Source organism: Salvia splendens, chromosome 13, assembly GCF_004379255.2.
Source record: "Salvia splendens isolate huo1 chromosome 13, SspV2, whole genome shotgun sequence".
NCBI lineage: Eukaryota > Viridiplantae > Streptophyta > Magnoliopsida > Lamiales > Lamiaceae > Salvia > Salvia splendens.
The window spans coordinates 1,745,520-1,768,570 of record NC_056044.1 but is presented as its reverse complement, the minus strand read 5'-3'; the positions used below and the strand labels follow the sequence as shown (position 1 = coordinate 1,768,570).

The window sequence follows — 23,051 nt, the reverse complement described above, 5'->3', positions numbered from 1 at the left end:
CAGGACCTGCAAACAGTAAAGACATAGGAGGTGGTGGACTTCCTCTTGTCTCTATCATTAGCATAGTTAGAATCAACATAACCAGTCAGTTTTACACCATCTTCACATCTGGAATAGCACAGTCCATACTTAGAAGTATGTTTCAGATATCTTAACAACCACTTCAAGGCTTCCCAATGAACAGGACCAGGATTTGACATGTATCTACTCAAACAAGACACAGCATAGGCAATATCAGGCCTAGTACTAACCATCAAATACTTCACAGATCCAATAGCATTTGCATAGGGAACCTTTTTCATGGTATTGACATCATAATCAGATTTGGGACACAAGTCTTTACTCAACATAAAATGAGCAGCTAAGGGAACAGATGTGGGCTTAGCATTAAACATGTTAAATTTCTTTAGAATTTTGAGCACATAGGGTTCTTGATGCAAAACAAGTACACACTCTTTTCTATTTCTGAAAATATTAATTCCTAATATCTTCTTAGCATCCCCTAGATCTTTCATGTCAAAATTCTTACTCAAGGCAGTTTGCACAGCAGTTATAGTCTTCAAACAAGGACCCATAATCAACATGTCATCCACATACAACAAAAGGAAGACAGGAGCAGCAGTATTCAAGTTCTTAATATACAAGCAAGCATCAAAAGTGCTTCTAACAAAGCCTAGATCATGCATGCAGGTATTAAATTTAATATTCCACTGTCTAGGTGACTGTTTCAGACCATACAAAGCTTTTTTGAGCAAACACACATGATTAGGAAACTTAGGATCAACAAAGCCTTCAGGCTGTCTCATATAGATTGGTTTATCCAAGTCACCATGTAAGAAAGCAGTTTTAACATCCATTTGTTTCAGTTCCCAATCAAAATGAGCACACAAAGTAAGCATTAATCTTACAGTTGTAAATTTAACCACATGGGCAAAGATCTCAATGTAATTTACCCCCTCTTGTTGAGTAAAACCCTTGGCCACTAATCTGGCCTTATATCTTAAACCATCCACCTCACTTTTAAGTTTATACAACCACCTGCAGTCCACAACAGAGGCACCCAGAGGTAGAGGAACAAGTATCCAAGTATGATTAATTTTCAGAGAGTTCATTTCCTCTAACATGGCTTTATGCCATTCATTCCAGAATTTAGACCTAGTAGCTTGTTTATAAGATTGAGGCTCTTTCCCATCAGCTTCATGAACATTGAAAGCCAAATTGATTAAAACAACCAAGCCTACATAACCATCATATCTAGCAGGTTTATGAATTTGCCTCCTAGGTCTATCTCTAGATAAGATGTAATCATTTAGATTTGGAGCATCAATAGCATTTTGAATACCAAAGGGGGAATTAAGCACATTCTGGACAGGCATTATAGGAGGATTACAGACAGGACTACCAGGTAAGTCGGCAACATTGTCCATATTATCATTTAAGGGCACATTCATATCATTATCTTGTGGACCCCCTTCATTAGGTGTTTCATTAGGAGTATAGATTGGAGTGCAGTTCCAATAAGGCTGTTCCACCTCACTTGGAACATCCTCAGGATGTTCCACAACAGTGGGTGTATCTGTGGACTCCACCTCAATAAGAGGGTCACTGTCCACATTCTGTGGAGCAGGGTTTTCAACCATTTGCAAGCAAGGAAATTCAGATTCATTGAACACAACATCCCTACTGATAATGACTTTAAACCCTGGCTCATCTCTTAGCCATATCCTATACCCTTTCACACCTTCAGGATATCACTACGAGAAAATTGGCTTGTAATGACACTTAAAATTGTCACTAGAAAATTACTGTGCTGACACTTCATCTATAATGACACTTGTGCAAGTGCAGCACCGGGTACCTGTAGTAAGAGGTAGTGTGTAGATAGTACATCTATGATGACACTTTTTATGTTGAAGTGCAGTAACAATATATTATTAAGTGCAGTGAAAAGCTAGTGTGTAGATAGTACATCTATGCTGACACTTTTTATAAAGTGTGATAAAAAAAGTGTAGTGAGAATCAATTTTTCTAGTAGTGTATCCCAAAAAAACACATTTCCTAGACCTTGGTTCTAATTTATCAGTTTTAGTATGCACAAAAGCAGAGCAACCAAACACTCTCAAATTAGAAAGATCAAGGGATTTCCCACAAAACACATACTCAGGACAGAGTCCTTGCAAAGGCACAGAGGGAGATCTATTCACAAGATAAGTTGCAGTCATTAAAGCTTCACCCCAAAATTTCTTGGACAATCCAGACTTAGCCAACATACATCTCACTTTATCAAGTAAAGTTCTATTCATCCTCTCAGCCACTCCATTCTGTTGAGGGGTATAAGGGACTGTCTTATGTCTTTTAATACCATGACAAGCACACAAATCATCAAATTGTTTATTACAAAACTCTAAACCATTGTCAGTTCTAATAACTTTAATCTTATTCCCAGTTTGAGTCTCAATAAAGGTTTTCCAAGTAGTAAATTTTCCAAAAACATCATACTTGTGCTTCATAAGAAAACACCATACTTTCCTTGAAAAATCATCAATGATTGACAGAAAATACACAGACCCAGAGTGGGAAGACACAGAGGCAGGGCCCCACACATCCATATGCAAGTATTCCAAGACATTTTTACTAATGTTTGCAGGGACAGGGGTAGGAAAAGAAACCCTATGTTGTTTACCCAAAACACATGTGTCACAGAAAGACATGTTGCCTGTTACATCAGAATCAGACAATATTGCATGCTTTTTCAAAATGTTTAACCCCTTTTCACTCATATGACCTAGCCTATTATGCCACAGTAACAATTTATCAGAATTTCCCACATTAGCACAGGCTCTATCACTAGTCAGAGGCACAACATTACACACATACAAGCCACATTTTCTCCTTGCCTTAAAAAGACACATAGAACCCTTACAGATCTTCATACTTCCATCTCCCCACTTTCCACTCAGACCAGAGTGCTCAAGTGCAGTACATGACATCAAATTGTAGCATAATTCAGGCACATATCTCACATCATTCATGTTCAACACATAGCCATTCTCAAACTTCAAACACACAGTGCCAATACCTTGAACTACACACTTCTTGTCATCAGCCATAGAGACATAGGTATTAGTTACAGGCTTTATATCAGTGAACACTTCCTTAAAAGGACTTACATGATATGTACATCCAGAATCACATAGCCATTCATTTGAAGAGAAAGCACATTTGGAGGAAGCATTTAACAGACCATGCAGCATGAACACAGAGTCATTTTCATTTTCAAATTTTACAATATTTGCCACATTTTCAATCTGTGAGTTCCCAATATTATTGTTAGGAGGTTTATTCTTCTTTGGCTTATTACAGTTCTTCTTAAAATGCCCAGGTTCCCCACAATTATAACATTTCCTGATAAATCTAGGGTCCTTACTATTGGACCTAGATCTGAACTTCCTTCTGGAGTTAAACCCTCCATGAGATTCATTCCCCCCTCTTGAATTAGACCTTCCCCTAACATTTAAAGCCTTATTAGGAGCAGCCTTATCAGAAGCTCTTTCCCTTAATTCCAATTCTTTTGATTTTAAAGAGCTAATTATCAAATCAAGAGGAGCAGTATCTCTGCCATATTTAATAGCAGCTTTAACATCACTGTAAGTATCAGGAATGACATTCATCAAAGCAATACTTGTATATTCATCAATAGTTTTATCCCCTGACCTTTTAATATCTTGAACCAATTTTTGAAATCTATCCACATTGTCATCAATATCTTTTGACAAATCAAGCTTGACTTTAAAAAGTTTTTCAAGTAAATACATCAATGAAGACATAGAAGTTTCAGTGTACAGAGTGTCAAGATATTTCCACATTTCAGAGGCAGATTCAATGTGATTTATCTTCCTAATCACAGAGTCAGACAAATTGAGAATAATAGTAGCTTTTGCCAATTCATTCATTTCTTCAAGCTTATCTTGTGGGGTATCAGTAGGCATAGTACCATCAACACATTTAAACACTTTTTGCTGAATAAGAACACATTTAAGCTTCTGTTTCCAAATCACAAAGTCATTTTTGCCATTGAAAGGGACCAAACTGACAGGTTGAGCCATTTCAAGCAGCACAAAAGAGCAGGAAAGGCAAATAAAACTCACAGCAGGCAACCAATCAAGCACACAGACAGACTTTCAGGCAGCAAGAAAAAAAAAACAGATTCACAGGGAACAAGAAATTTACTCAGATTTCACCAGGTTTTCACACAAGAACCTCAAATCCTTGACTGTCACGAGCAAGGCCGGCTAAGGCTATCGCAGTTCGCAATCACTCGCTTCTGGAGGGCGCAGGGGGTCACTTATGCAGCACAGTATGCTTGGTGGTCAAGCAATAAGAGATTTTCAAGCAGAGAGCGCAAGAAACAAAGAAAAAACACACCACGGAAGCAAGAAACACAGAGAAAACACACCAGGAAACCTAAGTCTTGCCAAGACTGTCTAACAGCAACAAGATCCCAATCCTATAGTTGGCACTAGATAGAAACAGAAAAAACCAGAGAGATTCAGCCAATTTACCAGAGCAAACCCCCACACGAGGGAGGGTTCCACTTACCCACCTCCTTTTAGCGACTTGGCGTGCCGGAATAGTCCCCCCGTGGCTCTGATACCACTGTAGGGATCAGACTATCCGGATTCACTATTTTACCGAGACCTCTTTGGTCTTGTTTACAAGATGGCTCAGTCAAACCACCGACCAAGCGACTGATTTAATACAAGAACAATAGCTATTACAATCAATGAGCTAATGAACTTAAACACTGCCTTCATGGACCAGGATCCTCTAGATCCACCGAGAACCTGCGCAACTAGAACCCTAGTTAGTATAATATGAAAGATCCTCTCGGACCATGACAAAACATGCAGTAATCAAAGGAATAACAAAGGAATCGCATAGATCAAATAACTATGGCTCAGAAACCCGCCAATAGTACAGATCTATTCACCAAAACAACAATCCAAGGGAGCAACGTTGAATCCAATCAGTGAAACACTTCACACACCACGAATACAACTCCAATCCACTCCACAATGCCGGATCTGACCTCTCTCAGACCTCACAACCACAAGAAACCCCTCACCAGAAAACCCTAGCCTTCTCTGGAACCCTAGCAACCGAACCAGTTGCTAATCTCAACTCACTTACACGATTATACACTCAAACACATGAGATCAGTCATCGTGTAACACTCAGAGAATCATCAGAGAAGAAGAACTCAAAGGGAGATCAGAAAGCTCAAGAGAGAAGATAGAGAATACACAGTGAGAGTCCGAGAGTGAAAATGAAACGGCGGAAGGAGTCAAAAAAGAGTGTATCTCAAGCAGAGTGGGCTAGGGCAACACACGGCCCCAACTTACCTGGGCGCAAACCAACCAAGGCTCAACACAAATAATAGTCCACCACTTAATCAGCCCAATAATCAACAAATACAATAGTTGTACTAGAAAATTCAAAATCAAACAATAATTGTTACAATTTCTAGTTTTAGTTAAAATATCTTCAACTAACGGAATATAGTTAATTCGGTTAACTTCAAATTTTAGCTTAAGTGTTCTTCTAGTGACGTATGATAGATTTTATTGCGAGTATTTAGTGAATACTAGCTACCGCTAATTAAGGTGAGGTCCAAGTCTACTTACCCTGTCACTGGCCACAGGGATCTTAAAAGTCCGATAAATTTAATTTTTGGAGCTGTCGTGGACATTCATGTGATAGCTCTCCCCTAGTCCCCTTCATGATTGGGTTCATTTTCGTTTTTCTTCTGCCTGAAGATTGTTGCACCGTTTCTACCATCAGACATCAGCGACGACCACTGCATCTCTATTGTATTCTCACTTAGCGACCACCTTCTTCATTATGTCGGACTTCAGAAGTTTCATTATGTCAGGACTTCACAAGTTCCATTTATTGGACAACATATTGTTTAGTGTCGGAAATTTTTGTAATTAGTTCAAAAATAACAAAATACCATAAGTAATTAATGATAAAAGAATATACAGAATAAATACAAATAATGACTATAAGTCTATAACGAAGTATATGACTCCAATTCAAAACTACAAATCATTTTATTTGTGAACTAAAGCTAATTCATTTGAATTAGTGGGAAAATTATACATTATTGAAAATCGGCTAATCTATTTATAATGTTCAAATAATAAAATGAACATTTTATAAAGCTAACTCGCATAAACTTGAGCATATTTTAATTTTTCATTGGTATAATGGATAACTCTAAAGTCACATCCAATAACCATGAAACACATTGCATATACCTTCTTCACTAAAAAAAATTCACAATCTTTTTCCTAGCCATGATGTTACAACCATCACCATCAATATTAACCCACACAAGTTTCTCACTCTGAGATGGGAATCTAACACCTTTTATATCTCACTCACACTAATGTAATCCAAAGTGGGGAAAGCAAAAATATCACAAAAACCGTTAGCATTAAAATCTTAAATGTTGCAATTAACGGGACACAAGTGCGACATAAAAGTTTTATTTTGTCATTTCGAGATATTCATATTAATTAAGACATCATTTACCTCTTTTATTTTAGATAAGTAGATCGCACATTCTATTAAATCATTATAGTCATTGCATTATTTTTTTTCATCTATTTTATTTCAAAATTTACAAAATTCGTATCCAGTGAAAGTGAAATTAAAATTTAGTAGTGTAAAATTGTGGGGCTGAGAAATCAAACCGATAATTTGTAGGTCACTTGTGCCATAGGTTCAAATTTAATGCAAAAAAAATGTGTTCTGCCTATCATTGATATTTTTTACTATGTGTTATGAAACATTCAAACCAAATAACAGTACACATAATCAGAGCATAAACAAAAATAAATTAAAAACTATATTAATTTAAAATTAATACAGAAGAAAAACAGCAAAAGACTTTGAAATTTATTTTTCTTGGGATACATATTAGAAAATATTCAAATAAATAATAGATAAATGTGACGACTGGAAAACGTCAAACCCAACTTGGTTTATCAATATTCTGTCAATAAGTCTCGAATAAAAGCAAAAAATAAAAAAAGAGAGAGACAAATCTAAATTCCAACATATATTTTGGCGACAGTTGATTTTGGAGGTTGTTCATAGCAACGTGCCATTTGGCATGCTTAGTGACGACCCAAACATATACACACTACATAATATAAAACTATCCATTAAAAGTTGACATAGTTTAAATAGAAAAAAATGATATTGATGGTGACATATATATGAGGACAAAAATAGATGAACTCAGAAATCAGCATCAACACAATTATTTCATACTATATCTTCTACAAAAAATCATACCTACAAATTAAAGTGCTTAATATCTACACTTTCCATTTTCTTTTATTCTAATATTTATGTGGAGAAAAAGAAAATCCAATCCTGCCTATCACTAGCGAACAGCACTGCATAATATTAAAAGCTATTTCTATCCATGTTAAATATTGTACATGGATATGTTTGCCTATGAAAATGAGTGTATTTTGTCATTAATCTAAATTATAATTAGTAACAATTAATTTTTATTATTTTACTTGAATAATCAATGCATAGAATCTAACTTATGCATGTTGAAGATATACTGTATTCATTTTAGTATAACAAATCAATCTTTGATTTTAAAAAAATTATAAGTTAACTATGCCAATAATAATTTTTAAATATTAAAATCAAACTAAATGAATGAAATAAAATAGATATTGCTAAACCTTACTTAAACGAGAGTGGTCACGAATTATGCTTGTATAAGATATATAGTACCCCATGTAATCCTCAAAATAAAAAAAATCTTAATATTTGACTAACATCACTTAAAGCTTCAAAGTTTTGGATAACAGTATATTTTATAAGTGAAAATATTAGTAACACATTTAGTCAAGTGAGAACTTTCAAAAGAAAAAAAAATACTTTTTCTAAAATGTGACCGTAAAAATATGAAATCAAACTTTTCCTCTCTTAATAAAAAAGTGATCGTAGCCTGAAAATGGAAGTGCTTTAGCTAGAAGAATTGTATTGATAAGATAGCATTTATGCATGACTTTATAATCTGAATAAAATAAATGAATATATTGTTAAGATACATTTTATGTGTATATATTTCATTTAATACCTACTTAGCAAATGCAATTTAAGATCTTGAACGTCATTGAGATTATTTTAATTAGATGAATTCTAAGAATAATTTCTACAAATAGTAAAGGACCAAATAAATCTATTCTACACATATGACAAAAAGTGCAATCAACCCATACAATTATTTGGTAAAGCATATGCCCATATTATAATATTCTTCGAAAAAGTTGGCAATTTAATTTAATTTAGCAATATCAATCTCAACCAATCTTACTAACCCTAGTGTGCATATAGTAGTGAATTATTGTACTGCATAATTGTATATTGATTGAATGTCGGTTGGCAATTTATTTATCATTCCGATTTTATGATAATACAATGCAGGCCTCCCAAATTTTAGTATCTCTCTCTCAAAGAATACAACTTTGAAAATGTATATAAAATTTAGACTGTATACAACATTTCAAGGGACAATTTTTTGGCTAGGAGAGTGTTAAGTGTATATTATTGTGGCTCTACTACACAATACCACAATTCCACAAAGTAATGTTGATTCTAACTAATACATTTAATGATTATAAAATAGAATTGAGCATAGTTTGTGATCCAAGTGTCAGTCTTGTCATAAAGTTGTATGAATTTATATATTTTAATAAAAATAAAATATTCAAAAATATATGTTCACCACTAACCAATAATATGATGTTGGAGAGTAGGGATGAACATTAATTCAAATTTCAGGTTGGATTTTTTGATGAGTTGATTTCACATAATTGTTTGTGATTGCATAAATACGAAACAATCCTGAAGTTCACCCCTACTTTCCGATCTAATAATCATCTCATAAATATGAAACAGTCCTAACTATTTGAAAATCGAATATGAAAACCCTAAAATTTTATATCTCATTCCGAATCGAATTGAAAATTCAATTAATAAAAAAGTTTGAATATTAAAAAAATTCTAAAAAAGATGTAGATATTATTGATTCTTATTCTTTCTCATTTTGGAATTTTTGGACATTACAATATATTATTTGCATAAAATATTTATTTAATTAGTTGTAGTATTCAAATAAATTTTATGTATTATCAATCTGAGCCTAATAGAAAATCCAAATTTCAAAGAAATTCAAACTGAATTTAATATTTTGATTTGATTAAGTTCGATTATTCAAATTATCGAATACTTTATACTCATGTTTTAGAAAATAGAAAGTCACATAACTTCATGAGAAAAGACTTCACATGAAATTCAATGTCAATATCCACAATAAATCTACTAACAAAGTCACATGCCATATAAAAAAAGTATATCCATTAAATCACCTTCCACCACTACATAAACGATTTCATCAAGTCGTGATATAAAAAGAAATTGAAAACTAATGCTTAGACTAGAAGAAATATAATATCTTATCCATGTTATCTTCTAAAGGGCCCAATTAATGAAAATAGGAAATATCATGTTCACCGTCCAATTTAATTTTTAAAAGATTGAATAATGATGGAAGACTGTCTCATCCTGAAGATTCTAATTTCACTTTATAGACTAATAACATAATTTTGAAATTATTAATGTATAATTAAGATAGATAATTGTGCAACTTGTACTAGAATTAAAGTTTTATCTTATTATAAGATTATTGCACATAATTTTTTTTGTGATTCATATATATGCTGAAAAAGGATCAATAGTGTTGAAAGTTGCAATCTCCATTTATGGTGAAAATAACACATAATGAGAGTTGTATTCTCAAAGTTCACGGACCTAAAAAGATGTTCCGTCTTTGTAGTTTGCAGAAAACAAATAATAATAAAAGACAATGAAATTACGTAAATAAAAACAGTCATTTTATGCAAAAACCATAAAAAACAATAGAATAAAACAAGAAAATGGAAGCAAATGTATAACCCGACAACACTCATTTTTTAACATTATTTGACAACCTCATCCACCATATGATTTGAATTTTGAACTATGGTTTGATTGTTGTATCATTTTATGAAAAAATAGTACAGAAAAAAAAATATTAATCGATGAAAATAAGAAAACAGAAGCAAATGAAGAATGAAGAATCATAAAACACCCATCTCTTAACATTATTTGACAAACTTCTCCACCATATATATGAACTTTGGTTTAATTATTGTTTGTTTTTATAGTTTTTTACTTCTTGTTATTTGTGATTATCGTATCCTTCTAATGGTGAAATTGTCAAACGCTAGAATTGCGTATTGTTCATTTAGTGTGTTTATTTGTCGCTACTCATAATAGTTTTGGATAGAGCGTTCCTTATAACTAAAAACAGAATATTTGAATACTTGTGTTAATAGTAAAATAAAAGAATGGAATTAATTGAGTACCTCTTTTCCTAAAAAAATTATCATCACAATTCACAAACTAAATTAAATTTATTATAATTAAAATAATAAATAAAACTTTATCTTAAAAACCTTACGTTTCCAAAACCTCATCCTTACCACTACTCCAAAAAAATCATCGACGATATAAAAAATATTTATGGATGCCTAAGTTTGGTCGACAAACAGAATTGACTAATATAAAATCAATTTTAGCCTCATATAATATTCTCTAATGATGCATATTAAAAAAATAAATTAAATATTCTTTTTCTTTGTTCATGCATATTTACGTTAGTAACAATTTATGGGATATGAAAGAACCCAACTGCATAACAGAATATAATCTATAGAGAAAAATAAAAACTGCTAGTACTATATATGATATCAACAATATGAATCAAAAAGAAAATACTAATGGATATCATGGAACACAAAAAATGTAGCCAGTCATTTTACAACAAAATCAAATAATACAAAATTATAGAAGAAACATCATCCTAAAATTACAACAGAAAAATGCCTGGCTTTTATTGCCAATTAATAAACTGCTAATGATAATACAGAGCTACTATTTCCATTTAAACATTCATAATCCAACCGAGCTATATTCAGATTGACAGTATCCAACTATTCAGCTCAGTACTATGACATGATTAAGGAAAAAATTTACCTTCAGTCGTTGCGCCTACCTACGCTTCCTAAAATGTCTGAGAATAAAGCTGTCAGCGTATAAAGGGTAGTTTTTCTTTATGCATTTCCAGTATGAGAAATCGACCAAATCTCCATCCTTGCGAACGATGAATAGACATCTCGAGCTTTCAAAAGTAGGATGGTACCCAATCTGTCGAGCAGATTCAAACATAAGAAACTTTCAGCAATTACCTAACCTAATGAACCTTTTGAGGTGCATAACTGAGCCTTGGCACATTTGAAAATCTCGTTTCACGAAATAAGTAAAGCTAGCTATTTTTGGTATCACTTTCTGTTTGAGCCAACAAAAATTTGCCTCTAGTAACTTTTACCGAAAACATGACAGATGCAGGGCATAACATTACATTATGATAATACAAAAAAGTAAAAAGGTTGTTTTAAATTTACACTTGCTGAAAGTGTTCGACAATAATATAAGCTTATAGCCTCTTGCATTGATATTTGATGACCTAATTGGACCGATTTTCCTACTTCATTTCTTCTCCTGAATGGCTGAACCCGAAAAAGGTACCATGAATCTAATGAAAGGACAACAGGGGAAATGGATATTGTTAGAGCGTTTGGTTGTGAACTATTAAAACCTAGGTGTCCTCGACATGCCAAAATGTCAAAGGCAGGAAGGGAGATTACAAGGTTCAGTTTTTCCCATTATTTTGTTTCTCTACAGCCTAACTACATCTCGGAAGCCATCAGCATCAACAGTCTAATTATAATACCATTTGAAAAAGAAAGAATAAAAGGATGTCTTTAGTTTTAGACGGACTGCTGCCTTTGCTCAGTATGTAAGTTATTAATATGGGTCTTGAACATATGGATATTGCGACATTAGGCACTTTTCCTGCCTAAGGGTCAGTGTGGTTGAATATCTCTATTTGAAAATTAGTTACTATGCATTTCTTAAAAAAGAGAGACAAAAAAGGCAAAGCATCCACACAATTTGGTCATACATAAAGTCACGAAATACTGATTGGCATGTAACGAACGCAGGCGACATTTTTTTTGTACACACTGCTTGGAAAATGTTTCAGCAGTGTAGCTCTTTTCTAAACTCATGCAAGTAATGTTCAAGTTTATTAGTTTGAAAACAGGGGAGCTTCGTAGACTTGACAAAATTGTATGAAAACTTCAATCACAGACAGTGTAAGAGAGATACCGTGATGTAATCAACTCCAGATCCTATCTTGTCTTCATATGCTGGATGATAAGGAAGCACCCTCTCTAGAATAGTTCTCTCATGTTCAGGACTCAACTTATTGCCACATTCATACCTGCAATATAAAAATCATATGGGGATAAGTTTGACAAAAATGTTACACCACCTCATATCATTCACCGGTAATCCACGAACAAACACGTTTCTTGCTGACATCCCTCTGGTCCTCAGACACGGTTCATCATTCTAGTTCCAACTCTAAGGTATCTCCCAACCGAATACAAGATTCAATGATGCAATTACAAATTGATCAAGCTTCTCAACATAGTGTCCATTACCAGCACCCTCATCAATTTCTGTGCTCGTATATTACATTTGAAAATTGATAGATAAATCCTCTGTAACCATAAAGAAACTTGAATACCCAATTATCAGTTTAGAATGGCCTCAAATCTTGCTGGCATTCTCTGAGAAGCTACACAAGCCAGTCATTGTGATCCTAAAACCAGAAACAGGGGATCATTCTCAAGCCCTTAAAAGACCGGTAAACATCTCCGAAACACGAATTTCCCTCTGTTCCATAATCCTAATTCAAAATCCAAGGTAGTTCCCAAGATTCAATCACAAGTGAGTATTTTTATCATTGTATGCAGCATAAACACACATAATGAATGCTGAAATGGCATAAATCACAGAAGCAAATCAAATTAGTGAAGGAAGCTAAAAGAAGAGCTTACTTTCCAGAATGAAGAATCATTCTAACAAATCCAACAAGAGGCACAGTGTCCTCCAAAATCTGATCCTCCCAATCCACCCACGTCTCACCATCTCCGCGCTTCCCATCATCATCCGAATACTCCGCCGCCACCGGCTTCCTCAACAAGTGGCTGCCGCCGCCGCCGTCCGACCTGGTCTTCACGGCGCGCAATTGAGCTTTGTGGAGCGGGAAGGATATGGAAAATGGGGATAAAATTAGGTTTTGCGAAATTGGTTTTCTGTGGAATGAGTAAATAGTAGCTGAACTTGAAGATGCAATTGAAGACGCCATAGCAATCCAATTAAGAGTGCGATGCAGTTTTTATGCGGTTTATGGACTGAATTACACTTCCAATTCGCGAAAAGCAATCATTTTTTCGATTGCTTTTCTTCAGTACAAAATTTTTATTTTGCAGTCGAAGAGTAGAAGATAACAAGTGTTCAGAAGGGAGAGGAATCGAATCGAATCGGATCGGGTCGAATTTAATCGGGTTGAGCAACCATTTTCAAATACGTACAAAAAACTCAACAATTATTATTAAAAAAAATAAATACTCCAATATTTCCTATCGAACAATTAGCATCTTTTATCCTAAAGAATTGATATCGAATATATCCACCACTAGCTCCTCCCTCTCCACCACCTACCTCTGCCGCCGCCACTATCTCTCCGCTATTTTGCTGTGTTTAGGTGATGGCGGCTTTTGGTGCTGCGATTTCTCTCAAGAATACCATTAACCATATTCTAAAATCATCTCGCATATCACTGGTTCCTGCCTCTTCTACACAAGTCTTACGACCTGCCAACGAGGCCATGGATCGCTTGCTGACTGCTCTGTCAAAGTTGGACCACACCGGCTACAGTAAGATCAGGACGAAGGTGAACGCTTTGGATGAACGAATCAAAGAGGCCGTATGGGAATTCGAAGATTTACTAGAATCTCATTTCTATGATCAGATTCTTCCACAACTCGAAAGTGAGAGAGGTCACTTGTCTTTCTCGGTAGATCTGCAGAGTCTGCAACAGAGTGTTGATTTCTTCGTCGAGAGGATGGCAGAGATGGAATTGGAGTACGATTTTGAAGTGGTGAATATGCCTGAAGAAGAAGGCGAACCTATTGCCTCAAGGATTGATTTTGGTGGAATCAGCTCAGACATGGTTGGATTATCTGGGTTTTTTGAAGATACTAGGGATTATCTTCTTGGAGAAGATCTTCTTATAGAATATGAATGGAATTGCTTATCAGTAATTGGGATGGCAGGGGTTGGAAAAACGACCATTGCTAAGAAAGTATTTGACGATCCACTGATTCGGAAACATTTCGAGCATCGAGCATGGGTCAAAGTGGGTCGAAAATGTGAATTCAATGAAATCTTACGATGTGTTCTTGCTCAAGTGGATCCCAACACTCGCCACCAAATGCTTACTCAAGGATTCTATGAGGACGACCAGAAATTAGTTGGACTCTTGAAAGAGAGATTGAAGGATAAGAAATGTCTCATTGTGTTGGATGATGTATGGAAATGGGATACACGATTCATGGATAACTTGCCACAAGAAAATGTCAGAATCTTGCTTACAAGCCGGAAAAAAATTAAAGGTCCATATAAACGAGTACCCTTGTTGAATGAAGAAGAAAGCAAGAAATTACTTGGTGAGAAGGTATTCGGTGAAAAGGGCTTCCCTCCTGACCTTGAGGAGTTGGGAAAGAAGATTGCCGAAAAATGTGAATCTCTTCCACTTATGATAGTCACAGTTGCAGATCTCCTATCCAAAGAAGACAAGACACCAAAATTTTGGACTGAGGTAGCAAAGAAACAACATAATTCAGTCTTTGTGGATGCATACAATCAAATATCGGAGGTATTTTTCCCAAGCTATGAATACTTAGATCAATATTTGAAAATGCTCTTTCTCTATTTGGGGGCTTACCCTTCACACAGTGATAGCTACAAAACGGAATTCCTTCATCAGATAAATGCGGAAGGATTTTTTGGACACTCTCTCTATGAATGTCTAAAGGTATGCTTGAATGTGCTTTCTGATTGGTATCATCTTGTTCTACATGAACGCAATATTGGTTCCTGGTTTTCAATGAACAAGTTAAGCGTGCATTCTTGCTGGCAGCACCTGTGTAAGAGAGAAGCAAGTAAGATCAAGTTTTTGCTTGTTATACAAAGTTGCGATGATGTTACGAAAGGCCAGCGTCGGTTGTGTGCGCATTGCAACACTTTATTTGCCTTCGAACAAGTGTATGATGCAATAAAAAGTGATTGTGCTTCCACTGCCCGTTCTCTCCTTTGTTATGGTCCTTTCCACGAATATCCAATTCCAATACATGCCATGGATTTTAAGTTGCTTAGGGTACTTATCGCTGATCAGGTCCGACTTTACCATATCCCACCTGAAATTATGAAACTAGTTTGTCTAAAGTTTCTTTCCCTAACATGCAACAAAGAGCTCCCTGCTTCCATATCCAACCTTATTCAGCTTCAATCCCTAATTATTAAGCAGCATACGAACATTAAAAAGCGTGGAGCTTTGTCATACATGCCGGTTGAAGTATGGGGCATGCAGGAACTAGTGCATCTTGAGGTAATTGGAAGAGACCTACCAACCCCTAGTTCTGATGCTACTTTAGAAACGCTCTGTTGTCTTTTTGGTGTGAGTGCAAAGAGTTGCACCAAAGAAATTCTGAAAAGAATCCCTAATTTAAAGATATTACGCATTGAGCTGGAGTTGAAGCCTTGCGATGATGACGATGATATCAACCCACTGAGTGGCTTGGAATATATCTCAACCGAACTCCATAATTTGGAGTCGCTTCACTATCATGTGCCTAACCCTGAGATGAGGTATGAGTGTATGGTTCCTCTTTCAATGTTCTCATCAAGTTTGAAGATGTTGGTGTTGTGTGGCTTAGGGTGTTCATGGAAGCACATGAATGACATTGGTTCGCAACTACCAAATCTTGAGGAACTTATTTTAAATCACTACGCCTTTCAAGGCCCAGAGTGGGATATACAATCAGATTGTTTTTTGAAACTCAAGACACTTGTTATTGATGATAATGATCTGGTGCGATGTATAGCTCAACAAGGAAGCCTCCCCAGGCTCGGGCTCCTAAGCATACGGCATTGCTACAAATTAAGACAACTCGATTGGACGCGTGATCCCTCAGTGGGCACAACGCCTACAATTGAATTAGTTGAGTGCAATCCCTTAGTTGTCGCTTCTACCAAGCATTTCCCAGAATCTCTCTTCACAGTTTATTGCTACTCTTCTTTTTGAGATGAGAAGTCATTGCTAGACTCTCAACTTGGCTGACAGGTTCGACCCCCTAATACTTCCCTACTTACAATTGACTGAAATATGGAATTTTATTGTGTTTTGCTATGTCCTGTTAGTTTATGAATGAGAATTTAACATGCGAGTGTTGTTTAATTTAAATAACATGTCTAAAAATTTTTATGTGCTCACATCCTTTATTCATTTTCTGTTTTTTAGGCAAATGAAAGAGAGAAAAAGGATATCAAACGCTGTGTCAATGATTGGGAATTCTTGATTTTGTTGAGGATTATGAAACCTCATTGCTGGATAATGTTTGAATATTTATGTAATGGTTGAGTTAAAGGGATTGTTGAAATTGTAATTTATGTGACTTGACAGCATGGTTTCGACTCTTGTAATTTTTGTTTCAATAACTTGTGAAGATATATATTGTGTTGTTGTTCGTTCTGTTAGGTCTGAGGTTTGAGGATTTCTGCATTTTTTGTGAGTTATTGTTGCTATTGTTCGTTGCCCGTCGACATTACATACACACGTTTTCATCGGTAATGATAGTACTTCATCTATCCGCCATTAAATGTCCATATTTCATTTTTTTGTCTGTCCGCCAATAAATATCTTTTTTGTTAAATCTAATTTCGTATTTGTCATTTTATTTTATGGGATGGTGCATTGGTTAGGCTGTTGCTTGGCTAGGACATTGGTTAGGCTGTTGCTAGTCCATGATGATGTGGCAGGAGGAGTTTTGATGTTATTGCTAGTCCACAACCACCGTGGATGCTCTTACTATATTTGGTAAGTGTATCATACATTCACTAACTCATTATACTCGCATTTTATTATAAAATCAATATATAAAAGTATGTATCACATTCCACTAGTGGTTTCTTCCACTTTATTTTATAAAGTAAAACAAATTCTTAAAATCCGTGCTGATCATATATGGAACATTTAATCATGGACGGAGAAGTACTATTTTCATTAGTCATCTAGGTCAACACTCAACACACACAACGATATCCAATTTTTAACAGTAGTACCACACAATTTAATTAAACTTAAAATATATAAAGTGATATTCACGCAGTCATGTATTGGAAATAATAGTACTATTATTCGTTACTCGTAAGTCATCTATTCTGGTAAATTTCCTATGGCGTGACAGCCGTTATGAAAAAGACTTTGTTCAAACCTCCATTTCTTTTAATCTCAACAGCCAACAACCATTAATAAAATCAGTTTGAAAAGGTTGCCATAATTTTTAACGTAAATCTTATTCAATTTATCAAAGCCACTTAGATCCTCTCGTTCAACTATATATACATAATAAAAAAAAATTCATTATATAAGGGCATACCCCACACTGGTGCGGATGTCCCAGCGGATATCCCCGCGGACATCCCAAAAACACCTCCTGCCACGTCATACAGACTTCCCACTGCGGATGCCACGTCATACGGACATCCCACTGCACAGTGGCGGACATCTCCAAGGACATCCCGACGGACTTCCTACAATAAAAAAAAATCACAAATTCACAAATTAAACAATTTCCGGAATTAAACAATTTACAGAATTAAAATTTCGTCACGAATACGGAGAAAATGCAACCACTTTATTTAAAAAAATTTACATAATTATTAAAAAAACATACATAATTTCTAAAAAAATACATAGTTAAAACAAAAATACATAGTTCAACGAGCCGTATATATTGTTGGTTATTTTAGTGTAATTGGATTAACTTGATTGATCAATATTGTCATAATGATCAATCAAGTTAAGTTTGGAAGTGCGAAGTGCACGCTTGTTTGAATTCATTATGATTAGACGATGGTTCGGGGGCAACGCCCCCGAGTAGCGGGGTCCAAGGGGGGCAGACCCTGGCTGGGTTCGAGTTGTGTAGAAAATTCATCCGGAAATATAATTTCTGATAGTCGAAGGACTGATTTACGACGTTCGAAACTCCTTAAAAATCTCCCTAACATATATAGAGTTTTTTAAAAAATAATATAAAATAAAAAATAAAAAAATCGGGACGTCCGTCGTGTCAACGCAATGACGGACGTCCGTGCGGACGTCCTGGGAAGGCCGTGGAACTCCGGTGTCCATAGCGGACGTCCATATCCGCGTCACCCTTGCACAATGGCGGACGTCCCGCGCGGACACCGGCACGCCGGTCGGGCGTCCGCCGAGATGGGCGCCACTGCTAATGCTCTAATAAAAAGTCAATCTAAGGTAGAAGAATCAAAATAAAGTGGTTGGATGTTCCAATTTCTCATTAATTTGCAAGATTTCCCTCAAAATTGGAGGAAATTATTCTAATCCTTCTTTGGGAATGCATACTCTCCACCTCTTACTATTTGTGTCATGCTGGTTGGTAGAGTCGACGATCTCATTGAAATCCACAATATGTCCGGAGCTGCGACCTCGCGGGGCTAATGTGAGCGTGGGAGTAATCATCAATGGGAGCTCAAGAATCAGAAAAGAGCAGAAGATAGCCATGAAAATGGCTGCCAAAGATTTGAGCCATTGTTTGAAATTGTCAGATCCTTTTAATGGTTATCAGATTCCTTTTAGAGCATCCACAATGGCGACGAGCGGACCGGTTAGCCGATCTCCGGCGGTCGCCGATTCGCTCGCCGAACCATTGAAACCTGCGAGCGCCATTTCGGCGAAAAAATCGGCGAGCGCATGCCGATCCGCGAGCGCTGGCCGATGCGCTCGCCGGGCCGCTCGCCGCCATTGCAGGCTCCGGACCGGTGAGCGATCGGCCAGCGAAATTTTCTTTTTTTAATTTTTTTTTCGAAACACTATATATACGCGCTTTGCACTTCATTTTCATTCGCACCACTTGTTTTAACGAATACCCTCTCTATCTTAATTTCTGTACAAGATCAACAACGTGAAATGGAGAACAACAACGAAGGTACTCCAATGACGAGCGGGTCTCAAACTCCCCCGGTACCCGTGGGAGGTGGATGGGGTCCGATGCCCGGGTACTACAACATGTACCCGTGGCAGCCGATGATGTCCGGGATGGCACCCGGGGGAGTATGCCGGGGGGTTACCGGCGATGCCGGGGTGGGCACCCTGGATGCAGATGATTCCCGGGGGGTACCGGCGATGCAGGAGACGCCGGGGGGGGGGGTACCGGCGGTCCAGGGGATGCCTGGGGAGAAACGTCTATCGCCCCAGTTTTGATTTTTCGACTGCTTCTTCGCACACATCGACCCCAACGGAAGCGCAGTTCACGCAATATGAGACTTTCCCCTTAGAGGAGTTAGGGTTTGATCTTCTCGGTGTTCCGGAAACCCCCGTTCAAACGGGGGGAATAGGGCGGGGTCGGGGGCCCCCAAAGAAGAAGGGCAAGAGGGTCGGCGAGTCGTCGCAGCCGGGTGAGGACGACTGCTCTGTACGGAGGAAGTGGACGGATGCGGAGAACGTCGCGCTGTCCAAGGCATGGGTGAGTGTTTGCGATGATCCCCTCACTTCGAACAATCAGAGGATCGTCAACATGTGGGCCAAAATAGCAGCAGCCAACAAGGCATTTTGCCCGGAGGGAGGCCGCGCAAAGGGGAGGAGTGCCGGAAGGCGTGGGACTGAATCAGGGCTGGGGTCTCCCGATTTTCGGGCTTGTACGCCAACGCCTTCCGCATGCAGAGCAGTGGCCAAACGGAGGATGACTGCAAGAGGATAGCGGAGAAAGCCTTCCCCCAGCTCGGGTTGTATAAGGAGTTCACCTACTGGAACTGCTATGAGGTGCTGAACGACTCCGAGAAGTTCCTGGCAGGTGTCGACACTGGCTGGCTGAATAAGCAACGACTAAACTATACCGGTGATTACAGCGGCGGTTCCCACGACCTCCCCGAGGGTGCTCAGGAGCTCCCAACCCCTCCATCGTTCGCTCACCGAACTCGCCCGGTTGGTCAAAGGCGGGTGCAACGGGAGGCGAGGGGGGGGGCACCGGGGGGTCCCAGGAGGTCCAGTCGGCATCCCCCGTTGGCCAGTCGACAGATGATCTCAAATTCTTCGCGTGTCAACAAACGCGTGCTTAGATGGTCAAGATCTTAGCCGATTGGAAGGCGGCAGAGGATCCCGAGGAGAAGAGTTTTCGTCACGCATTGCTCATGAGCATGCGTGACGATTTGAAGGCTACCGTGGCACGGGGGCGACGGTGGCGACGGCGGCGGCGTCGACGGGGCGACGGAGACAAGGAGTGAGGCGGAGGTCAGGATTTTTTTTAAATAATGTAATTTTTTTAATGTACTTTTTTTTAATTTAAATAATATTATTGAATTTTCCCGTATCTGTGTCGTAAATTTAATTCCGTATTCTGTGTGATTGTCAATTATTTGTTTTATATAATTTTGAGTGATGTGGCTAGACTATTGCTAGGCTGTTGCTGGGCTATTTGCTTGTCCTGATAATGTAGCATGAAGATTTTTAGTACTGATGATGTGGCAGGAGGAGTTTGTGGCAGGGCTATTTTTATTATGGAGGCCCTTAATGGTGAAATTGTCGAACGCTGGAATTGCGTATTGTTCATTTAGTGTGTTTATTTGTCGCTACTCGTAATAGTTTTGGATATAGCGTTCCTTATAACTAAACAGAATATTTGAATACTTGTGTTAATAGTAAAATAAAAGAATGGAATTAATTGAGTCCTAAAAAAATTATCATCACAATTCACAAACTAAATTAGATTTATTATAATTAAAATAATAAATAAAACTTTATCTTAAAAACCTTACGTTTCCAAAACCTCATCCTTACCACTACTCCAAAAAAACCATCGACGATCTAAAAAATATTTATGGATGCCTAAGTTTGGTCGACAAACAGAATTTACCAATATAAAATCAATTTTAGCCTCATATAATATTCTCTAATGACGCATATTAAAAAATAAATTAAATATTCTTTTTCTTTGTTCATGCATATTTACGTTAGTAACAATTTATGGGATATGAAAGACCCAACTGCGTATAAAGGGTAGTTTTTATTTATCAAGCCCTTTATGCATTTCCAGTATGAGAAATCGACCAAATCTCCATCCTTGCGAACGATGAATAGACATCTCGAGCTTTCAAAAGTAGGATGGTACCCAATCTGTCGAGCAGATTCAAACATAAGAAACTTTCAGCAAATACCATATCGCTCACCTTCGTCCTGATCTTGCTGTAGCTGGTCTTGTCCAATCTTCGCAGTTCTATCTGCAAGCGGACCATCGCCTCGTAGGCAGGTTGTAAGATTTCTGGAGTGGGAGGAAGCAGCGAAATGCGAGACGATCGTAGAATAAGCAGAATCGTATTCTTTAACGAAATCGCAGCACCATAAGCAGCCATCTTCCAATTGAAATATGAAGATGGTGGTAAAGACGGCAGTATACAGAGGTAGCACAATAGCAACAATAATGAAACTGTGGGGCAAAATAGGACCAATAACTTATGGCCAATACACTACCACATCATAAATTGAGTCACTGGAATTTATTAAATATCTTGCGTCTCCACAAATTTTATTTGTCGACGAGAATTTTATTTGTCGACGTACAGGTGCTCAATGCTGAAGTACGACACTGAGCACGCCACTTTATACGTATCCGCGTGCATGAGCACGCGTACTGGTGCAGGACGTTGCCCAATCATTGCATGATGCCTGGCAATTTCTGACTATTTATATTTATTTTTTGGATCCAAAAATTCGGATTATAATAATAAAAAATTTAAAAATCCTGTGGTAAAAATTTGTATCAAATTGCCATTTTGTTTTTTAAAACAAAATGGTGTTGTAACTGCAAATTCAACACCAAACTCATGGATCCAAACTCAAACGTTCCGAAATTCAACACCATCATTGTAACTGCAAATTTGATCATATGTAATGATTTTATTTGCTAGGAACCCTTATACGATATAACCATTTAATAGCCGAATAATTGTATCTAAAAGAGTGCATATCCACATTAAGAAAGAAAAACTGATAATTATGAAAGCCACACCTAATTTGTTCAAGCACAATACCATGCAATGAAAATGAAATAAGTACTACACCAAAATTGTACATGAAAAAAAAATTCATAAGGTCTAAACATTCAATCATGTTTGTAGGCATATCTAAATATTCCTTGTCTCTGATTATTTATTGCAATAACAAACTGAAAAGTAATCTTGGGAAACCTCAACAATACCTCATCAGACAACCAGAAACACAATTTTGATTGAGTCGTAAAACTCCACGAAACCTTAGACAACTGGAAAGATCTTCGTTGGGTTGAGAGCGAGGAAGCATGGTGTGGAGCGTTGGCCGGTCTCATGATATAAACTGATGCAGGGGAAGTTAATGCAACTCAACCTTCATAATAAACACACATATTTTAGCTAAGAAGGTTACAAAATTTTATGATGTTTAAGCAAATTAAATGATATAGGAAGGCTAACCTGTTAACCAAATTGAGAGTCTAGCTACGAGACCTCATCTCAAAATGAAGAGTAGCAGCGAACTCTAAAGAGAGATCTCGGTCTTAATAGCTTGGCAGAAGGGATAACTAAGGGACTGCACTCAACTAATTCAATTGTAGTTTGGACCATGGATGGATCACGAGTCCAATCGAATTGTCGTAATTTGTAGCAATGTC

General features: G+C 37.0%; 2 protein-coding genes across 3 annotated transcripts; one reads left to right on the top strand and one right to left on the bottom strand.

Moving 5' to 3' along the window:
- Positions 1-10,895: 10,895 nt before the first annotated feature.
- Positions 10,896-13,582, bottom strand: LOC121762472 (protein DCL, chloroplastic-like). Its single transcript, XM_042158356.1, has 3 exons — positions 13,104-13,582; positions 12,367-12,481; positions 10,896-11,343 (listed from the first exon to the last, which is right to left on the bottom strand). The coding sequence occupies exons 1-3, from the start codon at positions 13,412-13,414 to the stop codon at positions 11,188-11,190; spliced, it is 582 nt and encodes a 193-aa protein (XP_042014290.1). The 5' UTR covers positions 13,415-13,582; the 3' UTR covers positions 10,896-11,187.
- Positions 13,583-13,692: 110 nt separating this feature from the next.
- On the top strand, positions 13,693-16,866 carry LOC121762466 (putative late blight resistance protein homolog R1A-10). 2 transcript variants are annotated; one of them, XM_042158350.1, is made up of 2 exons: positions 13,693-15,978; positions 16,047-16,205. In XM_042158350.1, exons 1-2 carry the CDS (start codon positions 13,817-13,819, stop codon positions 16,069-16,071), a joined length of 2,187 nt encoding a protein of 728 aa, XP_042014284.1. In that variant the 5' UTR covers positions 13,693-13,816; the 3' UTR covers positions 16,072-16,205. The 2 variants fall into 2 exon arrangements, with proteins under 2 accessions (XP_042014284.1, XP_042014283.1); XM_042158349.1 differs by adding an exon at positions 16,631-16,866 and having other exon boundaries at positions 13,694-16,453.
- Positions 16,867-23,051: the final 6,185 nt, after the last annotated feature.

Excerpts from the sequence above, each read along its gene's own strand:
- LOC121762466 (XM_042158349.1), top strand. The coding sequence starts at position 13,817 with ATGGCGGCTTTTGGTGCTGCGATTTCTCTCAAGAATACCATTAACCAT.
- LOC121762472 (XM_042158356.1), bottom strand. The coding sequence starts at position 13,414 with ATGGCGTCTTCAATTGCATCTTCAAGTTCAGCTACTATTTACTCATTC. Across the intron at positions 12,482-13,103 it reads ATGATTCTTCATTCTGGAAA|GTATGAATGTGGCAATAAGT; the intron begins GTAAGCTCTTCT and ends TTTATATTGCAG. Across the intron at positions 11,344-12,366 it reads CTGGAGTTGATTACATCACG|ATTGGGTACCATCCTACTTT; the intron begins GTATCTCTCTTA and ends TCTGCTCGACAG.